The sequence below is a fragment of the Panthera uncia genome, chromosome B1 (genome assembly GCF_023721935.1).
Source record: "Panthera uncia isolate 11264 chromosome B1, Puncia_PCG_1.0, whole genome shotgun sequence".
NCBI lineage: Eukaryota > Metazoa > Chordata > Mammalia > Carnivora > Felidae > Panthera > Panthera uncia.
Window position 1 is genome coordinate 128,338,381 of NC_064811.1, and position 26,535 is coordinate 128,364,915.

General features: G+C 41.4%; 1 protein-coding gene across 4 annotated transcripts in view; it reads right to left on the minus strand.

Moving 5' to 3' along the window:
• The window catches only part of RNF175 (ring finger protein 175), a 47,923-nt gene extending 22,360 nt beyond the window's left edge, over window positions 1-25,563 (minus strand). For 2 of the 4 annotated variants that reach the window (XM_049632340.1, XM_049632339.1), the window contains exons 1-3: window positions 25,367-25,563; window positions 15,722-15,759; window positions 11,929-12,070 (exon numbers count right to left, since the gene is read on the minus strand). In XM_049632340.1, coding sequence (XP_049488297.1) covers window positions 11,929-12,070; window positions 15,722-15,759; window positions 25,367-25,537 — 351 coding nt within the window. In that variant the 5' untranslated portion in view covers window positions 25,538-25,563. Of the gene's footprint in view, window positions 1-11,928; window positions 12,071-13,532; window positions 13,623-15,721; window positions 15,760-23,295; window positions 23,311-25,366 lie in introns of those variants that run through there. The other 2 variants (XM_049632341.1, XM_049632342.1) reach the window with 2 other exon arrangements.
• Window positions 25,564-26,535: the final 972 nt, after the last annotated feature.

Sequence of the window (26,535 nt, forward strand, 5' to 3'; positions counted from 1 at the left end):
TGTGTTGACATCACTGGGCCTGCTTCAGATTCTCTCTTTCCCTCTCTCTCTCTGCCCTTTCCCTGCTTGTGCACACACATGCTTTCTCTCAAAGTAAATAAATAAACATGAAAAAAAAAGGAAACAGACATGAACTTCATCTTGCAAAACCTGATCATCGATCTTTTGCATTTTTCATCTTTCTGTTTGAACAATTTGATTCATCTTTACATTTCCCCATAAAAATACTGAAATTTTTTGCAATAGTAAGAGTCAGTTCATTTTAATTCAGCGAAACTGCCATGCTCCTATTTTTATACTTTAGATCATAAGCTAAAATTGACAGGACTAATCCATTTCCTCAAATCCATGGAGTTATTACAATCTATAATATTTTGGAGCAATGATTGGATTATATTTTTATAATACTAGGTCTCCTTGTGGATCTATAAAAGTACAACCCATTTCTATATGATCTCAAATTTCTCTTACTTGATGCCTGGGTTTAATTAGCAGTGGATAGCAATGTCAAATGTACAGACATCCCACTTCTTAAAAATAGGCCTTAGAGGTCAGAAACAAAGGGAAAGCAAAAGAACATTATAACATATCAGGTATGAAAATATTTGATTTCTTAACTAAGTGTATACCCAATGCCATATTTTCTCAACATGTAAGGGGAAAGGTCAGAAATTTGCATTATGAATTCAATTAATTCTATGAGGAGTCATTTTGAAATGAGGGCCACATTTCATATCAATTTAAAAGGTTATCAATTTCCAGAGCAGTTAAAACTTCTCATTTTTAATAGCAACTGCCACATATGAAATGTAGGAATTTGGTGCCTCATAAATAAACACACGAAATATGTGAAATCGAGGTGTATGCATGCGAGAGGAGGCCTGGCAGCTGGAACACATTAATAATGCCAGAGGGGTCACCATCTGGGCATGTGCATATAAAACACATCTGCATTGCTGGCGAAGGGCAGCCTGTGCATCTGTATCACATCACCAAATGTTCTCCCCACCCACACATCGTGGCAGAAGGAATTTCCTGACGAATCACATGCTGCCCAAAGGTACCATGTTTTTTTCTTGTATCTATGCACATAAGGAACCTGAAAAGAACAGCAAATCAAGTCAAAACAAAGGTATCTTTTTATTTGCCTACTTATACAGAATGATGAATGGATCACACAACATGGGAGAGGGAGAGAGAGGGAGCGAGAGAGGGAGAAGGAGGTGGGAGGGAGGGAGGAAGTTATGTGATGCTCATTTCCTTTGCACTGCAAATCCCAAAGTGTTTGCAGCCATTTGTACATGTGTCTGTGTGTGTTTGTATAGGTGGAGGTGGAGCAGGAGCAGGGAGATGCCAGAGGTCAGCAGGAAATTCCCATGTAAATAAGGGACTCCAGGAAGTACTGCTGCTATGATTAGCACACAGGCAGTGAAGGGAAGTATGGATATAAACAAGTAAACACTTTGGCATGTGGAGGGCTATTAGAAATTCACTTGGTCCTTATTTCTAGTTCCAAATCAATTCAGACTGTTGATTTTGCTCTTTGAATTCTTAAAGGAGATTGTGCCATGCAGTGTTAGGTGTGTATGTGACTTTGCATGTATTTGTGTGTTGCCTCACTTTAAAAAGATTTGAGCGGGCCTAGGGCTTTACTGGTACAGTAATATGTTCTAGTGTTTCACGGCTATTAATAGGCAGGAAGTTGGTTTAAATAGAGCAATGTTTCAATCTGTAGCAAATTATTTGCCTGTGTGTTGAGGCAAGTTAACAGTGTGCCTGAAACCCAAATTCTTTGTATGTAGTCATCAGGCCTTCTCTTGATTTGAAGGGAGGTAAAAGGAATCTTTTTTGGCACCTTCCCCCTATTTCCTTCAGATATGAGAAATAGGGATATATCAAAGAAGGTGGAGAGGCCGGTGTTGAATGAAATTTTATTTTTTTAATTAAATTCTGTTTAAAAATGCTGTTAAAAGCGTTTGGAAATAATTTCGTTTTGAAGCTCTGCCATGTCTACAACATATCAACAGCATCAGTTGAAAAGAGAAAAATTCAAATATCCAGATGCTCTGTCTATATTTTACCAAACATATGACTATTTGGGAACACCCAGGTATTTAGTAGTAGTCCAAACAAAATAAGAATTTTCCACTTTCTGTCTGTTTTCTCTCTTCACTTTTTGACATCACCTTGGAGCAGGTGATGTTATATTTTCAGACTTTGTTTTCTAATTTTTTTTTTTTTCAACATTTTTTATTTATTTTTGGGACAGAGAGAGACAGAGCATGAACGGGGGAGGGGCAGAGAGAGAGGGAGACACAGAATCGGAAACAGGCTCCAGGCTCCGGGCCATCAGCCCAGAGCCCGACGCGGGGCTGGAACTCACGGACCGCGAGATCGTGACCTGGCTGAAGTCGGACGCTTAACCGACTGCGCCACCCAGGCGCCCCCAGACTTTGTTTTCTAAATAACATGGCTCCTTTGCTTTAGGTATTTATAATAAGCTGCTCTGATGTCTACAGCTCCTACAGACCATGGAACAGAATCTAAGATTAAATGATCACTTCAGAATATAGACATATTTGTTAAAAGCTGTACTCTGAAAATATCTTGAGCTTTTGGATTAGTTCCCTCACCTCTGACGCACATGATCCAAATTATGCATGCGATAATGTGAAAATAGGGGCGCCTGGGTGGCTCAGCTGGTTAAGCATCCGACTTCGGCTCAGGCCATGATCTCAAGGTTCATGGGGGGTTGAGCCCCACATCGGGTTCTGCACTGACAGTATGGACCCTGCTTGTGATTCTCTCTGTCTCCCTTTCTCTCTGCCCCTCCCCTGTGCTCTCTCTCTCTCTTTCACCCTCTCAAAAATAAAACTTAAAAAAATGAAATAATGTGAAAATAATGCTATTTTATATATAATATATAATATATAATACCCTCAGGGTATAAATAAATAAGTAAACTGGCTCCCACCTTCTGCCATCTATGTACTTAATTATTCCATCCCAGTAACATACAGAGCAATATCAGAATTGTTAACCTACACTCCCATAGGAGTTTTACCAACTAGGTACAGTGCTCATTTACAGTGTCTATTGCCTTAATCTTACAGATTCCTCTGATTTCCAAAGGTACGTAGCATCTGATTCTTCAGATGCTGATTTCATCAGTGAAACCATCTGGGCTTGGAGCTTTCTTTGGTAGAAAGATATTAATTATTGGCTGAATTAAAAAATAGATATAGGCCAGAGGCAGGATATATGGGGTGACTTAAATGGGTAAAGCTAGTCAAAGGGTACAAACTTCCAAACTTCTAGTTATAAGATAAAGAAGTCTTGGGGATGTAATATACATTATGGTGACTATAGTTAACAATAATGTGTTGTATATTTGAAAGTTGCTAAGACAGAAAATCTTGAAAGTTCTCATCACACACGCAAAATTATAACCATGTGTGGTGATGATGGATGTTAACTAAACTCACTGTGGTAATAATTTCACATCATATGCATAAATCAAATCATTATATTGTACACCTAAAATTAATGCAGTGTTATATATCAATTATATCTGAATAAAAAATAGAAATAGGCCTATTCAGGTTATTTATTTCTCCTTTTTTGAGTTTTGATATAGTTTGTGTCTTTCAAAGAATCAGTCTATTTCATTATGGTTATCCAGATTTGTGGACAAAATATTCCATTATTTTCTTTTTATGTCCATAGGATCAATAATGATGTCCCCTCTTTCTTTTCTGATATAGTAATTTGTGTCCTCTTATTTTTTTGGTTAGCTGGCTAGAGCTTTATAAACTTTACTGATCTTTTTCAAAAAAGTTTCTCAGTTTTTGGTTTCACTGAGTTTCTCTATTGATTTACTGGTTTTTAATTTAATTGCTTTCTGCCCTAATTTTTAAAATTACTTTTCCTCTGATTGCTGTAAGTTTAAATTACTCCTTTGCCTAGTTTCCTAAAGTAGGTGCTTAATTTACTGATTTTAGGTCTTTCTTCTTTTCTAATATATGCATTCAATGCTATAAATTTCCCTCTAAGCATTGCCTTTCCTGCATCCCACAAATTTTGATGTGTTGTATTTTCATTTTCACTTAGTTCAACTAATTTTTTAGTTTCTCTTAAGTACTTCTCTTTGACTCATGTGCTATTTAATCTCTAAATATTTTGGGATTTTGTTCAACTATCTTTCTGTTATGGATTTCTAATTTAATTTTTGTGGTCTGAGAGCATACTTTGTATAATTTCAATTTTTTAAAAAAATTTTTGGTGTGTTTTAGGCCCTGAATGTGGTCTATCTTGGTGAATGTTCTATGTGAGCCTAAGAAGAATGTGCACTCTTCTGTTGTTAGATGTATCTATAAACATCAATTAGTGCAGGTTGATGAATGGTGCTGTTCAGGTCAACTCTATCCTTACTAATATTCTGCTTTCTTGATCTATCAACTACTGAAGGAGGGTGTTGAAATCTCTAACTAAACAATGGATTTGTCCATTTCTCCTTGTAGTTCAATCAGTTTTTGCCTTGTATATGTTGATGCTTCTTGTTAGGCATATACACGTTAAGAATCGTTATGTCCTTTTAGGGGGGGTCTCGGTGGCTCAGTTAGCATCAGAGTCCCAATTTTGGCTCAGGGCATGATCTCATGGTCATGAACTCATGCTTGTGAGATTGAGCCCCACATTGAGACCCAAGTCAGGCTCCACTATGGGTGTGAAGCCTCCTTAAGATTCTCTCTCTGCCCCTCCCCTACTTATACTCTCTCTAAAAAAAAAAAAAAAAAAAAAAAAAAAAAAAGAGTTGTTATGTCCTTTTAAATAACTGAATCTTGGGGCACATGGGTGGCTCAGTCGGTCGAGCCTCCGACTTTGGCTCAGGTCATGATGTCATTGTTTGTGAGTTCGAGCTCCGTGTTGGGCTCTGTGCTCACAGCTCAGAGCCTAGAGTCTGCTTAAGATTCTGTCCGCCTCTCTCGGCCCCTCCCCCACTTGCGCTCTCTTCCTCTCTCTCAAAAATAAACATCAAAAAAAATTTTAAATAACTGAATCTTTTATCATTATGTAATGCCTCTTTTTCTCCCTGCTAATTACATCTTTATTCTTATAAGTGAGTTTTTTGTCAACAACATATAATTGCGTCTTGTTTTTTGTTTTGTTTTGTTTTTTATTCATGGTGACAATCTCTGTCTTTTAATTGGTGTATTTAGACCATTCACATTTGATTACCGATATAGTTGGATTAATATCTACCATATTTGTAACTTCTCTGTTTGTTGCATAGTGTTTGTTTCTTTTCCTCTCTGCCTTCTTCCTTTTTTAGACTCTTTGGCTTTAAGTGAGAATTTTATGATTCTGTTTTCTCTACTCTATTAGTATATTAATTATATATTTTTTCATTTTTTTATGTTTTTGGTAAGGCTTCTGGTCAATAGTAGGCTATTAGTAGTTAGGGTCTTGGAAAGTCAAAAGTTATATGCAGGTTTTCAACTGTGTGTGTGTGTGGGGGGGTGGGGGTGGGGGTGGGCAGCATCCCTAACCCTCCTGTTGTTCAAGGGTCAACTGTAGATTGTTACTATTACTGCTTTGAATGAAGAGTTATCTATTAGGTTAAGAATAAGAAAGAAAAGAATTTATTTTATCTTCATTTACTCCTTCTCTGACACTCTTCCATTCTCTATGTAGACTTGAGTTTCTGACCTATGCAATTTTCCTTCTTTCTGAGGAACTTCTTTTAACATTTCTTGTAGGTCAAGTCTCCTGGTGGTGAATCCCCTAATCTTTTTGTTTGTCTGAGAGAGAAAGTATTTCACTTTCACTTTTGAAGGATAATTTCTCTGGATTTAGAATTCTAGATTGGTGGATTTTTCTTTGAATGCTTTAAATATTTCACTCTATTCTTTTCTTGCATATATGGTTTAAGAAGAAGAATCTGATGAAATTCTTCTTCCTCAGTAGGTAGGGTGTTTTTCTCCCTCTGGCTGTTTTTGAATTTTCCCTTTGTCTTTCTGCAGTATGAATTCGATATGTCCAGGTATAGATTTCTTGGTATTTGTTCTGCTTCTTCTCTGAGTGTCTTAGGTCTGTGGTTTGGTGTCTGTCATTAATTAAACAAAAATTCTTGACCATTAGCCCTTCAAATATTTCTTCAGCAGCTTTATTTCTTTCTTCATTTTGGTATTCCAATATGTGTATATTATGTTTTTTGAAATTGTTCTACGGTTCTTGAATATTCTTGTTTTTTAAAATTCTTTTTTTCTCTTTGCATTTCAATAATATTATTGAATATTGAATTATTGAATATTATTATTATATTCAATAATATTATCTTCAAGCTCACTGATTCTTTTCTCAACCACATGTACTTTATTGATAAGCCTACTGAAGGCATTTTTCATTTGTTTCAGTTTTCTTTTTACTTTAAGAATTTATTTTTTTCATGGACTTTCCACCTCTTTGCTTGCATCACTTATCTGTTCTTGCATGTTATCTACTTTTTCCATTAGAGCTCTTGGCATCTTAAGCATAGTTACTTTAAATTCCTAGTGTGATGATTCCCAAATCACTGCAATGTCTGGGTCCGGTTCTGATGCTTGCTTTGTCTCTTCAGACTGTTTTATTCTCCTTTTAGCATGACTTTTAAATTTTGGTTGAAAGGCAAACATAATGTGTGGGGTAAAAGAACTGAGATAAATAAATCTTTTGTGTTAATTTGCCTGGGGGTTGGGCTGTGATTAATGTTTGCTGTAGGTATCAGAGGCTTCGATTTCCACTAGTATACTTGTTTGTATCTCTCTCTCTGTCTTTGAGCTTCCATCAAAACTCCTTCTTGTATAGCCTCTGAGGCTTGCAGCTCTTTCAGCTATAATCCACTGTTATACTGGACACCTGCAATGTGGTGGTAAGGCAGGCGGACAGTGCACGTATTCTATTCTGTGATTAAGTCTCAGTCCTTTTGTGGGCCTCTGTCTCTGTGCCATGATCTTTACAAGTGTCTTTAAACTTTTAGTTTTCCCTTTGGATGAGACAGGAAGGCTAGAGGGGGCTGGACTGGGTAATTTCTCTTCCCCTACATTGGAGAAGGCTCTGATTTCCATTGCTGTGTCTCTGTGATGGAGAACACTCTGGGTCTAGTTCAGAATGATTACTTTTCCCCTCCCTCTGCCAGAAGCACAAAGGTTTTTTGTTTTTTGGTTTTTTTTCCCCTTGGCTCTACATCATCGGAATCTGGTGGCGTTCCTGGAGCTGGAAGCCTAAAATAATATGAGGAAGTCCCTAAGACTGTGGCCGCCAACAGTTTCTCTCTCACACTAGTCTAAACTCCACTTCCAGCCAATTCTTTGAAGTTACTCCTTACGTGTTTCTAACCATTGTGCGGCTCTTGCAGCTTCTGCTCCCAGTCAGGAGATCTCCACTGTGATTCCCTGCCTTCCCCTGTCTTTCCAGATTTTGGCTGGTGGTTTTCTCACTAACCTTAATTCTCTGATAGATCCGAGAAAACTTATTGACGTTCAGTCTGTCTAGGTTTTTCTTGTGGTAAGATGGGGGTGATGACTTTCAAGCTTTTTACCTGTCAGAGCTACAGCCAAAACTCATTCCTATTTTTAAAAATTCCATCACTTGAAATATCAGGAAATGGAGACTCACTGTGGTTAAATGCGTGGCTGAATTCTTCTAACTCCTAAGCAGGTACTCTTCCCTTTACCATCCTGCCTCTGGTTGCTATTAACACATCTCACAAAATCAGCCTGGGGAACAGTGTGTGGGCAAAGCATATGGCAGAGCAGAGGGTGTGGCAGGAGAAGCAGGTGCACTGCTTTGAAAAAAAACAATACATTGAGATCTTGTAACGGAGAGGGCACATTAACAGCTGAGTATTGGCTTTAGGTTTACAAAAGGGTTCAGAAAAGGATTCTTTTATTAATAAACTGCTTTCACTGTGTGATTAAAAATTTGAAACTATTATATATTATATCAATATCTTTTGAATGCATTCAGAGTTCAACTCATGGTACTGAACAGTCACTACGTATCAGTCACCGTGCTAGAAGTTCTCACAGGGAAATGTTTTTGAATTCTAGTAACTTTGGAGATAGGTTCCCATCTTCAGTGTTTCCATTTTGCAGATTAGGAAAGCATGGTGCAGAGATATTTAAGGAGCTTATCCTTGACATGAAAAAAACCCCCAAAAAACTAGTGAGGTTGGATTCTAGTCTCCACTCTGCAACTAGTTAGTTATATAACCCTGACTGAGTTTTTTAATCCCTCTGAACTGTATTTCACAAAGGGGATAAAAAATAATTATCTTCTGGAGTAATTTAGATAATGTATAAAAAAACACTTATCACAACTTAATAATAACTAATTTATATGTAAATATTTATATATAGTAATTTATATACAAATCTGTTACTATAGGAATTATAATTAAAATGTTATGAATAATAGTGTTACTAATAAATTGATAGAGATTATAAAATTGAATAATAGAAATAAACTGTATTATATGGCCCCTTGTAGAAAAGAGCCAAGAACTTCATGAATCTTATAAATATGTTCAAAACTCTCTGTAGTTCTGCTAGATGTCACATGATCTTAGATGCCAAGAGAACCAATGTAAAAGTTAGGTTTTCCCTGGATGATAAGGCTGTTCAATTCAACATTTGTGGAAACATGTCCTTATCAAATTCCATCCCAAAGATGTTAAATTGAGGGGTGCCTGGATGACTCAGTCGGTTGAGTGTCCAACTCTTCTTGATTTCAGCTCAGGTCATGATCTCATAGTTTTGTGAGTTGGAGCCCCACATCGGGCTCTGCACTGGCAGCTCAGAGGCCTGCCTGGGACTCTCCCTCTCTCTCTCTGCCCCTCCCCATTCTCTGTCTCTGTCAATATAAATAAAATAAACTTTCAAAATAAAAGATGTTAAATTGAAGAGTATGTCAGATGCAGGGTTTTTTTGATACAGTTCATGCAGAGTACAATAAGAAAGCTGGAAACTAGTGCTGGAATCAGCTATTATTGCTCTGGAAACCATTTCCAAATTCAATGGTTACAGATTTCACCATGAGTTCCTGAAATGGCTGTGTTCTGATGACTGGTTCTGGCAGTGAACTCTTTAGAAGAAATGCAAAGTATGGGGCAAATTTGAGGCAGCAGTATGGGAAAGATCAGCCTCACATGCTGGCTCTCAACTTGAGCCAAAGATTGTCAACAGAGACATGCAGGGAAAAGGGGCTACTCCACCCATTCCTTTGGGACAATGCATAATATAGATTGACCAGTGGGCAAAGAAGTAGGAAATATTCTAGAGGGTAACCGTGATTATGAGCTAATCTAGCAGAGTCCCAATAGAGCTACCATGAGACCAAAATCTGTCCTTGACCACTGTGGGCTATCTTCATTTGGGTTCCCGGCTTTGTTAAAGTGCCAGGCAGGATCACTCTAACAGAAGCCACTGGGGTGCCTGAGTAGCTTAGTCGGTTAGGCATCTGACTTGGGCTCATGTCATGATCTCACAGTTCATGAGTTTGATTCCTGTGTTGGGCTCTGTGCTGACAGCTCAGAGCCTGGAGCCTGCTTCGGATTCTGTGTCTCCCTCTCTCTCTGCCCCTCCTCCACTCACACTATGTCTCTCAAAAAATGAATGTTAAAAAAAAAATTAAAGAGAGGCCACTATCACAGTCATCTGGTCACCTCCAAGGGGATCCTTAGGACCACAGAACCCCTCTTGGTAGCCATAAAATAGAGGACCTGTGTGATAGAAGAACACAGAAACAGCAACTTTGGGGAGAAGTGGGGTGACTAAGGGAGTCCAGTTGTTGGTGAAGGATGGGGTGCAAGTGAAAGTAACAAGCCTGGAAGTTATTCCAGGCAGCACAGCTTATGTAGTGAGCAATAAGAAACAATTTGGGAAGAACCCTCCAGCTAACCAACAGTTGTTGAGCTCAAGGATGTCTGCCTGGGACCAGCGTAGCCTGGTTCATTAAGGGTTAGAACCTCCAATGGCAACAAGTCCTTCAAATGGCCTCTGATCCATGGGCAGGTCTATCTGTGGCTAGGTAGAGCCATTGTGTGAGCTCCACATTGACTGATGTGGTGATACACATCTTCAGAGAGTTGACAAAGGGGCAATTTCTTCAAATACAAGACAAGGTCATAGTCTTTTTTGGGATAAGCCGCCTCGAAAGTCATCAAATAAAAATGGTGTTGGAGTAGTGGGGTATAATGCAGGTCAGGTGGCTCATAAGGCATTTCCTTTCAAGGGCAGGGGGTTTTCTATGCAAAATCTGTACTTATGTTGCCATGGAAACTGGACATGTTTTAAAATATCTAATCCAGAGATAATTATCAGTTATAAAGGAATTATGGAACAGGGCTATGAATGGTTTCCTTAAGAATTCAGGTTTCTTCTTACTTAAGGACTCCAGAGATTCTGTATATTAGGTTATTTCCATTTTGCAGATAAGAAAACCATGGTTAACATATATTATGGAGCTTTTCTTTTGTATAAGTGAATAACTAATGAAATTTTATTCTAGTCTTTTTCTTTTAAAAACAATCTGTTAAAGTGCAATATAGAGGATGTTTATTTAAAATTTTTTTAAATGTTTATTTTTGAGAGAGAGAGGGGAGAGAAAGAGAGAGAGAGAGAATGAATGAGTGGGGGAGGGACAGAGAGAGCGGGGACAGAGGATCTGAAGCGGGCTCTGCGCTGACAGCAGAGAGCCTGAGGAGGGGCTTGAACTCCTGAACCTTTAGATCATGACCTGAGCCAAAGTCGGACATTTAACTGACTGAAACACCCAGGCGCCCCAGGGGATGTTTATTTTAATTGACAAGACAGCACTGGCATGGCAGCAAATGTGTTTGCTTAAAAAAAAAAAAAAAAAAAAAAAAAAGACAGGATGTCCCTTTCTAAATAAAATGTTCAAATTGTCTAAACTTAAACAGTATGCAGAATTCAAAAGGGAATAATTTTTGTGATGGTTAAAAATGAAATACAATAAGATACTGGTCTAAGCCAGCATTTCATACGTCACAGGTAAGTCTTCTTATACAATGACAAGTCCAAGACCCAGAACCATGTAGTGTTAATTGAGGACTTTCTTCCTGTGCAACATACTCAAATCTAAACGACTGGTTCTCAAATGTGGTCTCAGACCAGTAGCATCAACACCACCCGGGAACTTGTTAGACATGCAAATTCTTGGGCCCCTATTCAATCCAGGACTTTGGGGGTGGAACCAGGAAATCTGATTAACAAACTGATTCACCTCTCCAGGTGATTCTGACGCACCTTAAAATTTGAGAACCACTGCTCTTAAACATTGCAGTAGGAAGGTCTCAGGTCCAACATGGCCTGAGCTACGATTCTGAGTCCATGAGATGGCAAAGTTCCAGGGGACTTCGCTCGAGTGGGATTGGTGTATGAAAATGGGATCAAACTCTACTGATGAGGTCAGTGCAATGTTGGCATCAACGCATTTCCATAGATATGCAAATTATCAATGCCAAGAGAGTTTATTGCTCAAAGTTAGCCTCAATCTTCTGTTTCTGCTATTCCTAATCCTCCTTTTCCTAGGCCATTGGCAGAAGTTGCTATTGCTAAAGGAAAACTGGTTTACTTAAACCAGGGATCTTGGTCTTGTTACTATTGACATTTTATCGCGAAGAGCTGTCCTGTGCACGTTTAGTGGCCTCCGTGGCCTCTACCCACTACAAGCCAGAAGTAATTCCCATCCTCCTCTCCCCTCCCACTAAGGCGTGACAATCAAAAATGTTTCCAGATGTTGTCAAGTATCGCCTGGGGGCAAAACTACACCTCGTTGAGAACCATTGACTGAAACCAAAGCATTTCCTTCAAGGGAGGGATGTGGCAGGAAGAACAGGATTCCAGAAGTCCCCCTGGGGCAACTCACATTGTAGGACCGGCCATGCCTCTGTCTCCACTGTACCAACACTATCTGGGCGATGACCAGTGCGCAGAGGAAGATCAAGATCATCTCCACGTGCATGGACTCATGGCCCCGGTGCATCTTGTACATCCTTTCCTGCTGCAGGCTGGAACCAGCAAATGAGGTCATCTGAAAAAGGCCTCAACCCTTGCACAGTATATTTAGGAAAAAAAAAAAGTTTGGGCTCATAGAAAGCAATTGGAGGTTTCAAATGTGGGGGTTTTAAGCTTTGATTATAGTTTTCCTGGTTGTTTTTTTTTTAATTAAAAAATTTTTTTTAAATTTTTCCTTTTCTCCCAGGCTTGAGGAGGGGGCAATGGAGAGGAGGAACCTGAGTTCATCAGGGATACCGATTCCTCTCAGCCCTTAGCTTGCCTGTGTGGTTTTGGCCTCAGCCTTGTCCTTTCAAGTTAAGGGATGGGGCTGAAAAAATCACTGATGGGCTCTGGACAGACCTGCATACCTGTCCCATCGCCACACAGTCTTGTGAAAGTGACTCATCCTCTCTGCAGCTCAGTTGCCTCCTTGCAAACTTAAAATAATGGCCCCTCGGTACTTCACAAGATTGTTCTCGAACTGCAAACCCCATGTTATTTTATTTGTTCTTAAATAAGGAATAATAATTATTATTAGATTACAATAAACTATGTTGAAAGGGCGGGCCTACTCCGGCCGACTCCATCTTGTTCTGTGTCCTTCACCTTGACCACAGCTCCTCCCCTTGAGTAACCCCCCCCTCACCTGCCTAACAGGACTCGGACCCTTCCCCAGGACCCTTCCCCAGCCAATCGGCTGAGGCCATAGCCATTACCTCACCAACTGCCCCTAGGCCCCAATAAAACCTTTGTCCTTTTGAAGCTCGCTCTCTTTCCCTGGTATCTCACCGCTGCGTCGGTGCAGGTAGGGGATTGAGCTCGAGCTAGCTCGAATAAAGGCTCTTTGCTTTTGCATCGGACTCAGCTCCCTAGTGGTCTTTGGGGATCACGAATTCTGGGCATAACAATGTAATATATTATCTAACATATAATATATAGATTATTAGATTAAATATGAAATTTCCATTTTCGAAAGTCAAAATAGTAAAATATGGTAATTTCAAGTAATTTTTAATATTTTGAAGTAAAAGGATATCCTGCAGATGGTGCTAATGGAGAGAATGTTATCCAAAGGCCTCCAGAAAACTCCTGAGTGAGCCGTATAAATTTTTTTTTTTTTCATTATAAGGAGAAAGAGGAAGCCTAAGTATTATCTTAGGCGGGCATATTTAGATGATGGCTGAATGTTTCAGTTTTTAGTTGGACTCTTGGTTTTGCATAACGGTAGAGAAAACACTATAACAGTATGTCATCTGATTTAACTTCCTATAGCAGAAGTGGCTTCAAAGAAAGCTTAGAGCAGTGGATCTTGAATGTTGCTGTAAATTGGAAATCACTGGGGAGTTTTAAGTGTCTCAATGTCCAAGCTGTGGCCAGATCAATTAAATGACCATTTCTGTGTGTTATGGGCTGAACTGTGGGCTTCCCCACATTCATATGTTAAAGTCCTACCCCCCCTTCCCCACCAGTTACCTTAGAAGGTGACTGTATTTGGAGATAGGAACTTTAAGGAATAAGGTTAAATGCTGTCACTGGGTGGGCCCTAATCCAATCTGACTGGTGTCCTTAGAAGGAGATCCGGTTATAAACTCACACAGAGGGAAAACCATATGAAGATGCAGTGAGAAGGCGGCCATCTGCAAGCCAAGGAGAAGTGTCAGGAGAACCCAAATGTGCTTGATCTGGGACACCTTGATCTGGGACTTCTTGCCCCCAGAACTGTGAGGAAGTAAATTTCTGTTTAAACCACCTGGTCTGTGGTACTTGTTATGGTAGTTCAAGTTCCCAATGTGATTTTAAGATGCAGCCAAGATTGAGAACCACTGGGCTAGAGGAAGAGAGAGCAGTCCAGGGTCAAGATTAGGGCAACAGGGAAAATTATGAATGTTGCCAATCAAGTACTTTATAAATAGTGGTTAGCATTAACTTTGATCCCCAGTGGGGCACCATGAGTCACAAAATCTCTTTAAGTTTCTTTCCACTTATGACTAGATATGGTGTGAATTTAGTGTGCACATCAGAAAACACTGCAGAGCTGTGTCTGGGTGGCTCCGTTAAGCGTCTCTTGATTTCGGCTCAGGTCGTGATCTCACAGTTTTGTGAGTTTGAACCCCGAGTCAGGCTCTGTGCTGACAGTGTGGAGCCTGCTTGGGATTCTCTCTCTTTCTCTTTCTCCCCCTCCCCCACTCATGCTCTCTCAAAATAAATAAATAAGGAAAACCCCACAAACACTGCAGGGTAATACTCTGTGCCATAAGATTGTATAGCCTTTTAAAGGCACCCCTTGGGTATGTGGGTTGGGTTCTTCCCCCTTTACTAATAATTTATTTTAAAAAATTTTTAATATTTATTTATATTGAGAGTGAGAGTGAGAGAGAGAGAGAGAGAGCAGGGGAGGGGCAGAGAGAGAAAGAATCCCAAGCAGGCTATACTGCCAGCAGAGAGCCTGATGCAGGGCTTGAACTCACATGAAACATGAGATCATGACCTGAGCCCAAATCAAGAGTTGGACGCTTAACCTTATGGGAATGAGCCATCCAGGAGCCCCTTTACCATAACTTCTACAGCTACTCTAACGAGTAGAGAAGGACTAGGTGCCTCAGAAAAGGGCACTGAGGGTGCCCCCTGCTGGAGAACGTGTAGAAATGATCCTGCAGAGCCTAGTAAATCTTCTTGCCTGAGGTCAGCTTCTTTGAGATGGAATCTTAGAACGTTAACGCTGGAAGGTACATTAGACGTACTGAAACCCCTACACTCATCAAATGAAGAAGATGAAGTCCCTATCAGGTAAACAACCTGAATAAAATTACATTGTTAATAGTCTTTGTGTTGGAAGTGAACTTAGGAAACACAAATGATTTCCAGAAGCTCATTAAAAAATACACTTGCTCCTCTGAAGAAATGGGAAGTGAAGAAAAATAAAGGGGTACAAGAACTTATAGTTTTTACAGGCACAACAGCAAAATAACTATTTAATATTCTATTTAATGAAATGACTTTCAACTTAGGCCATGTAGATAGCAGAGTGAATTTATCATCAGCCTAAAATAAAACTTGCATGGATATAAAACAAAATATGCTTTGTGACATTCATCTATTATATATATAATTATATATAATGAAAACACTCATTGTATCATTATAGATAATGAAAACATCTCAAAATAACCTATGTGGATGTACTTTGAAGGTATCAAGTAGTATGCAAATGTAATAAGTATTTCCTATTTTGATTAGGAATACATTCATAATTGATTACCATAATGCAAAAAAGGAGGAACTTGTCATTTTTCATTTTTTTTGGTGCCCACAGGGCCCTACTGGCCCCATAGTAAGTACCAGAACACAGGGGAAATAGCATATAAAGAAAACCACATGTATCTTGTGTCTAAAATAAATACTAACTTGACACTGTCCTATTTTGAAGGACATATAAACCCAGCTTTGTGGGACTGCATGAATCACTGTAGGAAACAGATGAAATCCTTGCGGTTTGGTTTATCCTATCTTTGTGCATGCATGCTAAACTAACCCACCTTCTGTGCCCCGAGAAATTTACAAATAAATGATGGCTTTGTTTGATTTCTCAAACTGTTAAGGTGGAAATGTAATTTTTAGTTAAAATGTAAGTTTAAACAATTAAAAAAATTCTAATCACTTACTTCCATTCATCATCCGCAGAAAGCTTTGTGTGAGAGATCTGAAAAAAACAAAAAGAGCCCTTCTCAAAACTTCTTCATTTTTTCAGCTTGTATTTTACAGCATTACATGAGAAACTCAAGCCATGAAAAACAGTGATGTTTCCTAGTACTACAATAACTTAGGATGAAAACCCTAATAGAATATTTGCTTACAGAACTAAGACACACACACACACACACACACACACACACACACACCCCAAAAGAGTAATTAAGTTACTGTTAATAAATATTTGATTCTGCTCCTGTCAGAGAATCAGATGAGCCTCCATTCCTGTAGTTTATTTGGCAATTCAGTCGAGTTGTAGAGAGTGGCCTCCCAATAAGCAGTGTCCCCTTGGCTTTTGGGATATGATATGTAAATCCTAAAAAGAAAATGATGCCTTAAATGATGCCAATGAGTAAATATCACCAAGTTCAAGGTTTTAGAGACCGAGCTGACCAGAGGCTCGACTTGTTTGGGGCATCTTTTGTGTCCTCCTGTTAATTTAATTCAAAGCCTGGCCCCAGGGAAGAGGGTAATCTGGCCTTGCCCTTGCAGACTGAGCTTGAGAACACAGAGACCAGGAAGTGTTTTCGAATGACCTACAGATTGTAGGCACATGCTGCCTTCCCTTGATCACTACTAATCTATTACATTTGGTCATTTGAAACCTTTAAGGCAATCCTTGGAAAGACATAATCTTATAACTTTCATGGAGAGCACAGACAGCTTAATCCCTAGTCCTATATGTTAAAAGCTAAAATCCCCAATGACAGCAAAGAAGGGAATGCAAATAAGACATTTGTTACACAAATCTGATATTAAGTAGGTGTTTTTTCTATATGTTTTATTCAAATGGCACCAGCAAATCTGACACATGGAATAAAAAAATAATGCCATCCATTCAATCTAGGATTTCTCTGACTTGGGGTAAACAGGTTTCATAATAAAAATCTGTGCTTCTGCCACAAGATTGAGGGGTTCCCTTAGAAGAGAGAATAACACAGCTAAGTAGAGGCTTAGGCAGTATTTGCACAATGCCAGGACTTGCCAGATAATACCAGGAAGGAGGATAATGCCAGGAAAGAGGAAATGGGTGAAGCAGCAGGTGATGCTGGCAGCTTCTCTATGGTTCCCTGCTTCTGGGTGATCCCATCAGGTGGTCCCTGATATTCAAATGGTGGTCAAAACAACTGGAGAGCCTCAGGAGGTCCACTGAGAGGGCTAGTTGAATCTTTAGACCCCAGGGTTTCCCCAGCCCCATCTTCTCTTAGGGACAGTGAGGTATCTGGCTTGGGGCTGGGCTGGGACAGGCAGAGACAGTAGGGGGAAAAGGCACAGTGCTTGTGCATTCACTCCAGCCCTGGATGTGTCCATTTACTGTGCCTCTCCCACAACCCTTCACCCCACATCTGGGGCCAACAGGGAATCAGTGGGGCACAATCACTTTATTACTGTGGGCAGAGGACCCTGGGTGCCTATGGGCTGGGGGTTGGGGGTTGGGACACATGGGGTGGGTTGGGAGGTGGCCCTTGCACTCTCCTGTTTCTGGCTATCCCCCCATTGCAGGGCTGAGGGCAAAAAGCAGCATCCCTGGGGTTGGGGAGAATAAGGCCCTCTGAGCACTGGGATCTTCCAGGAGCATGAGGACATTACTGCTCGTTGCTGAGCTCCTGCCTACCACCTGCCAGGAGAGTCCGCCATTGGTTTCTGAGAACAGCTGAAAGTTGTTGCCTCTGGGGAGTGAAAATCAAGAATGGGGAAGATGGAGTGGTGATGGGGTCCCACTTAAGTCTCGTAGAACTCTTTGACTCTTTAAATTGTGGATATACAGAATTTTAATAAAAATTAACATTAAAAAGAAAACATTTCCATAAGATAGTTTTCACTTAAAAGTATGACAAGGAACTCTGATGATACAAATGTTATTCCTCTTAATTAAGTTGCTGAGTTCCCTACATCTTGTATCCTGATCTTTTGCCTTTGTTTCTCTCTTCTTTTCAGCTTCATTATTTTCCATAATTTTATCTTCTACATCACTGATTTGCTGCTCTGCTTCATTCATCCTCACCATCATGGCATCCATTTGAGATTGCATCTCGGTTATAGCATTTTTAATTTCAGCCTGACTAGATTTTAGTTCTTTTATCTCTGCAGAAAAGGATTCTCTGGTGTCTTCTATGCTTTTTTCAACCCCAGTTAGAATTCTTATAATCGTGGTTTTAAATTCTAGTTGAGACATCTTAATTATATCAGTGTTGATTAAATCCCTTGCCATCATTTCTTCCTGTTCTTTCTTTTGGGGTGAATTCCTCTGTCTTGTAATTTTGGAGGTAGAAAAAAATAATGAAATAAAATAAAAATAAAAAAGAAAACAAACATTAAATAAAGGAAGCTAGATCCTCACTATGTTTTGGTTTGATAGTTAAGAGAAGCTTGATAGAAAAGAGAAAAAAGAGAAAAGAAAAAAAATTAAAAGAAGAAATTAAAAATTAAAAAAATTAAATAATTAAATAGAATTAAATAAAAGAATAAAATTAAAAATTTTCTCTTTCTGTATTTAAGAAAAAAAAAGAAAATAAAAAAAACCAACATAAACAAAAACAGAAGCAAAGAAAATGAATAAACAAATGAACAAACAAAAAGAAACCCAAATGAAGCTCAATCCAGTTTCCCACAGAACTGAAACTCTGCAGCACAAAATGATCCATATACTAAGTGGGTGGAAGAGATCTTGTCTTCTGGGGGAGAGACCTGCTGCTCTGCTTCTCAGGCTGATTTTTCCTAGTGGAGATGATATGATACTCTATGTGGAAAACCCAAAAGACCACCAAAAAATTGCTAGAATTGATCCATGAACTCAGCAAAGTCACAGTATATAAAATCAATGTCTAGAAATCTGTTGCATTTCTATATACCAATAATGAAGCAGCAGAAAGAGAAATCAAGGAATTGATCCATTTATAACTGTACCAAAAACCATATGATACCTAGAAATAAACCTAACCAAAGAGGTAAACGATCTGTATGCTAAAAACTATAGAAAGCTTATGAAAGAAATTGAAGAAGACACAAAAAAATGGAGAAACATTTCATGCTCACGGATGGGAGGAAGAAACTTTTTTTTTTTAATATTATTTATGGGGGGGAGGGGCACAGAGAGAGAGAGGGAGTGAATCTTAAGCAGGCTCCATGCTCAGCGCAGAGCCAGACACAGGGCTCAATCCCACAACTGTGAGATCATGACCTGAGGTGAAATCAAGAGTCGGACGCCTAACTGACTGAGCCATACAGGTAGGTGTCCCAAGAACAAACACTGTTCAAATGTCCATACCACCCAAAGCAATCTACACATTCAACGCAATCCCTATCAAAATAAAACCATCATTCTTTATAGAGGTAGAAAAAACTACTCTAAAATTTGTATGGAACCAGAAAAGACTTTGAATAGCCAAAGTAATGTTGAAAAAGAAAACCAAAGCTGGAAGCAATCACAATCCCGGACTTCAAGCTGTATTACAAAGCTGTAATCATCAAGATAGTATGGTACTGGCACAAGAACACATAGATCAATGGAACAGAATACAGAACTCAGAAATGGACCCACAACTATATGGCCAACTAATCTTTGACAAAGCAGGAAAGAACATCCAATGGAAAAAAGACAGTCTCTTCAGCAAATGGTTCTGGGAAAACTGGACAGCAACATGCAGAAGATTCATTTTTCTTACACTATACAATAAATTCAAAATGGATGAAAGACCTTAATGTAAGACAGGAAACCATCAAAATCCTAGAGGAGAACACAGGCAGCAACTTCTTTGACCTTGGCTGCGGCAACTTCTTACTAGACATGTCTTTGGAGGCAAGGGAGACAAAAGTAAAAATGAACTACTGGGACCTTATCAAGATAAAAGCTTCTGCACAGTGAAAGAAACAATCAACAAAACTAAAAGGCAACCAACAGAATGGGAGAAGATATTTGCAAATGACATATCTGATAAAAGGTTAGTATCCAAAATCTATAGAGAACTTACCAAACTCAACACCCAAAAAACAAATAATCCAGTGAAAAAATGGGAAGACATGAATAGACACTTTTTCAAAGAAAACATCTAGCTGGCTAATAGACACATGAAAAGATGCTCAACATCACTCATCATCACGGAAATACAAAAAAAAAAAAAACCACAATGAAATACCACCTCACACATATCAGAATGGCTAAAATTAACAACTCAGGCAACAACAGATGTTGGCGAAGATGCAGAGAAAGGGGAACCCTTTGGCACTGTTGGTGGAAATGCAAACTGGTGCAACCACTCTGGAAAACAGTATGGAGGTTCCTCTAAAAGTTAAAAACAGAGCTACCCTATGACCCAACAATTGTACTACTATTTATCCAAAGGATACAAAAATGCTGATTTGAAGGGGCATATGCACCCCAATGTTTATAGCAGCGCTATTAACAATTGCCAAATTATGGAAAGAGCCCAAATGTCCATTGACTGATGAATGGAAAAAGATGTGGTATATGTATACAATGGAATATCCCTTGGTGATGAAAAAGAATGAAATCTTGCCATTTGCAACCACGTGGATGAACTAGAGTGTATGATGCTAAGTGACATAAGTTAGTCAGAGAAAGACAAATATCATATGATTTCACTCAAATGTGGGACTTAAGAAACAAAACAGATGAACATAGGGGAAGGGAAGGAAAAATAAAATAAGATAAAAACAGAGAGGCAAACCATAAGAGACTCTTAATATAGAGAACAAACAGGGTTGCTGGAGGGGAGGTGAGTGGGGGGATGGGCTTAAATGGGTGATGGGCATTAAGGAGGGCACTTGTTGGGATGACCATTGGGTGTTATATGTAAGTGATGAATAACTAAATTCTACCACTACTGCACTATATGTTAACTAGCGCTGATGAGGAAAACTGGCCTTCTCATGCCCTTCAGGTGTGTTGTGTACATTAAAACAGTTTCTCCAGAAAGAAATTTGGCAGGGCATGTCAAAATCTAAAGTGTTTGTTTATTCTGTGTAGAATAGCGTAAGAATAATCTCTCACAAAATGAAGAGACAAATACACAGGGAAAGTGACACAGGTGTTTACATAGTTTTATTTATAATATTGAGAAATTGGCAACAATCTATGTGTCAACCCATGAGGGATTGGTTAATGAGTTATGATATATCTATAACAAAGGAAATCAATTGGCTCTTTCAAATGATCATGCAGATCCATATTTATTGACATAGAAATATTTCCATGACATATTTTAAGAGAAAAAGCATGCTTTGAAAACAGTTGTATAAAATATAAGCCTATTAATGTAAATATACAGTTACGTAGAATAAAGAAACATCCAGAAGAAAGAGATATCCAGAGCAGTCACCAAAATGCTAACAGGAATGATCCATGGGTGCTGGTGTATATTGGAATATTTATTCCTTTTTTATATTTGTCCATATTGAATATATTCTGCATGAACATATGTCATTTAAATTTTTTTTTTTTGATGTTTATTTTTGAGAGAGAGAGCACAAGCAGGGGAGTGGCAAAGAGAGGGAGGGAGACACAGAACCCAAAGCAGGCTCCAGGCTCCAAGCTGTCAGCATAGAGCCCAACACAGGTCTTGAACCCATGACTCCAGAGATAATGACCTGAGCCGAAGTCGGATGCTTAACCGACTGAGCCACTAATGTGTCCCTGAATATATGTCACTTAAAAGAATTTAAGATGTCATTTTGATTCTGCTTCTCCTTTCCCCTGCCTCCTTGTCTATCAATTGACAAGTCTTTTTTCCCTGCAGGACATTCCTGTTTACCTCTCCTCCCCTTTAACTCCCTTCTGAGCTTCAGATTCTTGTATCCACATGCCTTCTACATATCTCCACTTGGATGTCCCTCAGACACACAAGCTCAAGCTGCCCCAAACTGAGCATAGTAATTTCCCTCTAACTTGGTTCCATCCCAGTGCCCCCCTCTCACTCAGTAGCCCTACATCCCACCTAACCAGTTGTTCAAAACAGAAATATGGGATGCCATTCTTAACCTTAATCCTCCACTTCCAACCCAGTACCCTCCTGCAGACCTTACCCAAATACTTGGCGAACCACTTCTTTCCACCTCAGTGGCCTCTATGCCAACCATTGTTCCTTCATTCAACAAACATCTATTGATTACATCCTGGGTACCAGGCACTGGGGTAAGAGCTGCCATACCATAAAAGTGAATAAGACATACAAGTTTCCTGTCCTCATGAATTGGGTCTTGTGCTCTAGAGAAAGTGTGGACAATGACCAAGTAAAGAAAACAATGACCTAATGTGGTAAATTCTATGAAGAAGCTAAACAGAATGTGTGATAAAGAATAACCAGCATGGGGAGGGGCTGTTACTCGTTAGACTGGTTGGCAAGGCCTCCCTGAGCCTGAGGATGGATCCAACCTGGTGCGCAGAGGGTTCTCTTCTTCCAGGGGGGCTCCTACCTTCACTCCTTTTCTCCCTTCAAACAGTGAGGGTGATCCAATGAAAAGCAAACTGATCACATTTCTTCCCCCGCTCAAAACACAAGTGGCTGCCCTTGTCCCTAACATAGCTCTTGTGGCCCTTTCCAGCTTCTTTTCTTTCCATTGCCCCTGCACAGCCCCTGCTCCAGCCAAGCAGAACTTTTCTGTCCCCTGAATGCTTTTCCTCCACCTTTTTTTTTTTTTTTTTTTTTTTTTTTTTGCTTTTCAAACCCCCTTTCAGGATGCCCTGGACTCTGCTTCCTCCAAGAGCCTTTTGGGTTAGGCCTCTCCAGTGGGTCCATTGTCCACTGAACACTGTTACCCCATGGCATGGTCATCGGTGATTTATTACTTGTCTTACTCCACCACTGAATACTCCCTGTCTGGTAACATTGCACACTCAATCAATACACAGTTGACTTTTGAACAATGCAGGGGTTAGGAGCACCAATCCCCCCACAGTCAAAAATCTGTGTAAAACTTTTGACTCCCTGGGACTTTACTACTAATAGCCTACTGTTGACTAGAAGCCTTAGCAATAACATAAATAGCCGATCAACACATATTCTGGATGTTATATGTATTGTATACTGTATTCTCACAAGAAAGTAAGGTAGAAAGGGGCGCCTGGGTGGCTCGGTCGGTTAAGCGTCCGACTTCGGCTCAGGTCATGATCTCGCGGTCTGTGAGTTCGAGCCCCGCGTCAGGCTCTGTGCTGACAGCTCAGAGCCTGGAGCCTGTTTCAGATTCTGTGTCTCCCTCTCTCTCTGCCCCTCCCCTGTTCATGCTCTGCCTCTCTCTGTCTCAAAAATAAATAAAGGTTAAAAAAAATTAAAAAAAAAAAAAAAAAAAAGAAAGTAAGGTAGAAAAAAACATGTTATTAAGAAAATGGTAAGGAAAAATGCATTTGGAGTACTGCCCTGTAAATAATCTGTGTGTAAGTGGATCTGTGCAGTTCAATCCTGTGCTGTTACAGGGCTAACTGTATTTGAAAACTGCCTCCCTCTTAGTGCCAGCCCTCATCATTTCTTACCTCAGCTGCTGCCTCCAAATTAGTTTCCCCACTTTCAACTCTTCACAAAAATCCATCTGTTAGAAAAATATCGCTAAAATGAGTGGCAAAACCAGAACAGTAAACTCAAACTACTGCTATCCCTGGGACATATGTGAGCGGGAGCTAAGGATATTAGGCTTAGAGAGCTGTGTTCAGTGATATGGAATCCATATCACTGGGCAAGGACAAAACTTCCACGGATGGAGCGGTAGGGAGGGGCTGTGTCTGGCCTACTCCAAGGTAGAGAACAGTGTTGAGGCAGAGATGGGTCCTCTGGGGAAATCAAAGCCTGCAAAGCAGGCCTCAGACAAGCAGAAAAGAGAACTGCCGAGTCCATGCTGTCTACTCTCTTGCACCCTAACTTTGAGGAGTCTCAGGAGCACATAGGGTGTAGCTGGCTTCCTAGGCCACAGGGAGAAGGAGGATGGGGAATAGGGAGGGGGTGTTTGGCACAAAGAGGTACACAGGGAGCTGGGCAGACTAGAGTCCCAGATCATGAGGTTATATGTTTATTATTTATTCACTTATTTGTCCAATAAACATTTCCCGAGGCCCTGCCATTTGCCAGACTCTGTGCTTCGTTCTGGAAATATAGTAGCCAGCAAAGCAGAACAAGGGGGGGATTAAGGGACAAGCTCTGAGTTGCTCCCAGGACAGAGTTAACAGGGGACCACACCTCCTGAGGGCAGTGGGCAAGGCAGCTATGGCACCCTTAAGGGAGAGCAAACATCAGCTGCAGAAGTGACTCTGCCAGTCTTCTAGCCTTCCCAGCACGCAGACTTCTTCATCCATAACGCTCTGTGAACAATCTGATCTGGGTTTGAAACCAGCAAGTAAGTCATGGAGTTCCCTTATAGCTTCCCCATGTTAGAGAATAAATCTCCAATGCATAGCATGATACAAAACTTGCCATAACCCAGCTTTCTCTTCCTACAAGCCTTCATGAACCCTGGATTTCTGCCAGGGTCATAGTGAATATCCACTCTCACCCCCACCTTTCTCCATGGTCATTTCCCACCCCCCCACCCCCAAATTTTTTTCACCTCCAAGTAATTTGGTGTTCCCATTTCCTGCATGGAGAATTCTCATTTCCTCTCATGGCCACATGGAATCTCACCGTTCCCCCTGAGGCCCAGCTCAAAAGCCCAGCCACCCCCATCCGCCCAGTCAGCCTTGCCCACCCTCCCTACCAGAAGCAATTCCTCGCTTCCTAGAAATCCTACAAAACTTCACTTGAACAGTAATTTCTTCCTACCCTCTATGAGTTATTTTGTCCTTGTTATACTGGGATGTGAGTTCCCAGAGGAAAGGTCTACCTCTAACTGTATCCCCCGTATCCCAGGAGGAGCACAGTTCCTGCTATGTGATCATGGCCTAAGAATCATCTATAAATGAAAAATAGTAATGACGGGGTTTGAAATCACCATGGGAAACCTAGAGGGGATAGCTAGCCTACAGATTCTCAAAGCTTGAGCATCAGCACCTCCTGGGAAATAGTCTGACTTGCAAAATGATGAGGCATTATCCCAGAGGTCAAGAATTAAAAACCCTGGGGGCAGAGTCCAACCATCTGCTTTTTACCTAGCTTTCAGAGTGATTCTGATGCTCGCTGCAGTTTGAGAACCATACAGTCAAGCCTGATGTACACACAGCACCCTTCAGCTGTCCTCTTCCTTCACCTGGGCCCTGGGGCTTCTGTCGGGGAGCTGGAAGGAGAGAGGGGCAACCAGTACTGAAAGCAGGGAATGGACAGGGATGAGTCGGATAAAGCTCATTCTGGAGGAGACGGAGTGGGGGAGGCGGGGTAAGGGAGGGGAAAATAAGGAGTAGGGGATGAGAAGGGAGAGGAGCGGGAGAGGGAGAGAGAAATGGAGAGGAGTTCGACTCCCGTGGGGTGGGGTAGGGAGAGGCGACGCCACGAACACCTTCCAGAAAGGTCATCCGTGCCGCGGCGGGGGACTCGGAGACCAGTCCGTGCGGCCACCCAGCCCCCGCGTGAGCCTAGGCACCCTGGCCCCGTGTCCCCCTGCCTGCGCCCGGCACCCGGTACCTGCTCGTGCTGGGGAGGCGCGTCCGGCCCCGGCGCCGCCTCGCGCACCGCGGCCCCCGCGGCCCCCGCGGCCATGCCTCCGCCGCGGCGGCTCCAGCGCCCCGCGGGCCGGGGAGGGTCTCCGGGAGGCCGCTGGGGGACGCCCTTTCCGGCGCGAGCGCCGGGTGCCATCTGAGCCTGCGGCGGCCCCGCCCCGGGCCGTGCGCCTCCCCTTCGCCCTGCGCCCGCGTCCCACCCTCCTCCTCGCTGAGGAGACCCTTTGGGGATCTTCCCCTCTGCAGACAAGCAGGGGTCGGCCATCGCGGTTCGTACAACATCCTGCGCCCGGCCCTGTGGGCTGGGTAGGGGCCGGCGGTTTTATCACCAGGACGCAGGGCTGGAGGCCGGCTCGGAAGTAGGTAGGAAGAGATGTGGGGCGTACGGAGAGTGAGAAATGGAGGTGAGAGAGGGAGCGGAGGGTCGTTTTCTCCTCCGCCCCTTTCCTCAGAAGCCTTCACCCGAAGGCGGGAGTTCAGGTGGCTGTCCAAATCCTGGGAGACCAGGAGCCAGCTACACCCTATGTGTTCCCGAGACTCCTCAACCTCTGTTGCATCTCCAGTGGCGTTCCTGTCCCAGGGCCCATAGCCCCTTCTTTCCTCTTATCTGCAGTTTTAATAATTTGGACAGGTCCCTGGTGAAGTCACACCTAGCACCTCCAAAGATGATGGCGGGGGGGGGGGGGGGGGGAAGAGAGAAGATGGAGCCTCTAGGCCCGGGTGCACTTCCCCCTGGGAAATCATTCCCAGCTTGCCTTTGTCCCCCCCCACCTTCAGGGGTGTTCTCCTTGACCTCAGCAGTAGGCCTGAGCCTGCACTTACGGCCCAGAAAAGGCTGGAACATTTGGGGAAGCTTTTAGGAATGCACTGGTGTTAATGGAGGGCAATAGACAAAAAGGGAACAGGTAAGTAGGCAGTCTGACTTACAAAATATGGCTTACTCCATTCCAGTTTGTGATGGCTCATAGTTTTCAACACCTACACGGAGGTACCCGTGGAGGCTGCTGGACACATCTCTGCCATGGTGGCCTTGCCACCTAGCAGAGTGTAGAGACAAACATGCAGGACAATTAGTTGTGTTTCCTGTTCCAAGTACTGTGCTCTGTGGTAACGCATTCAGTTTTCACAACAAGG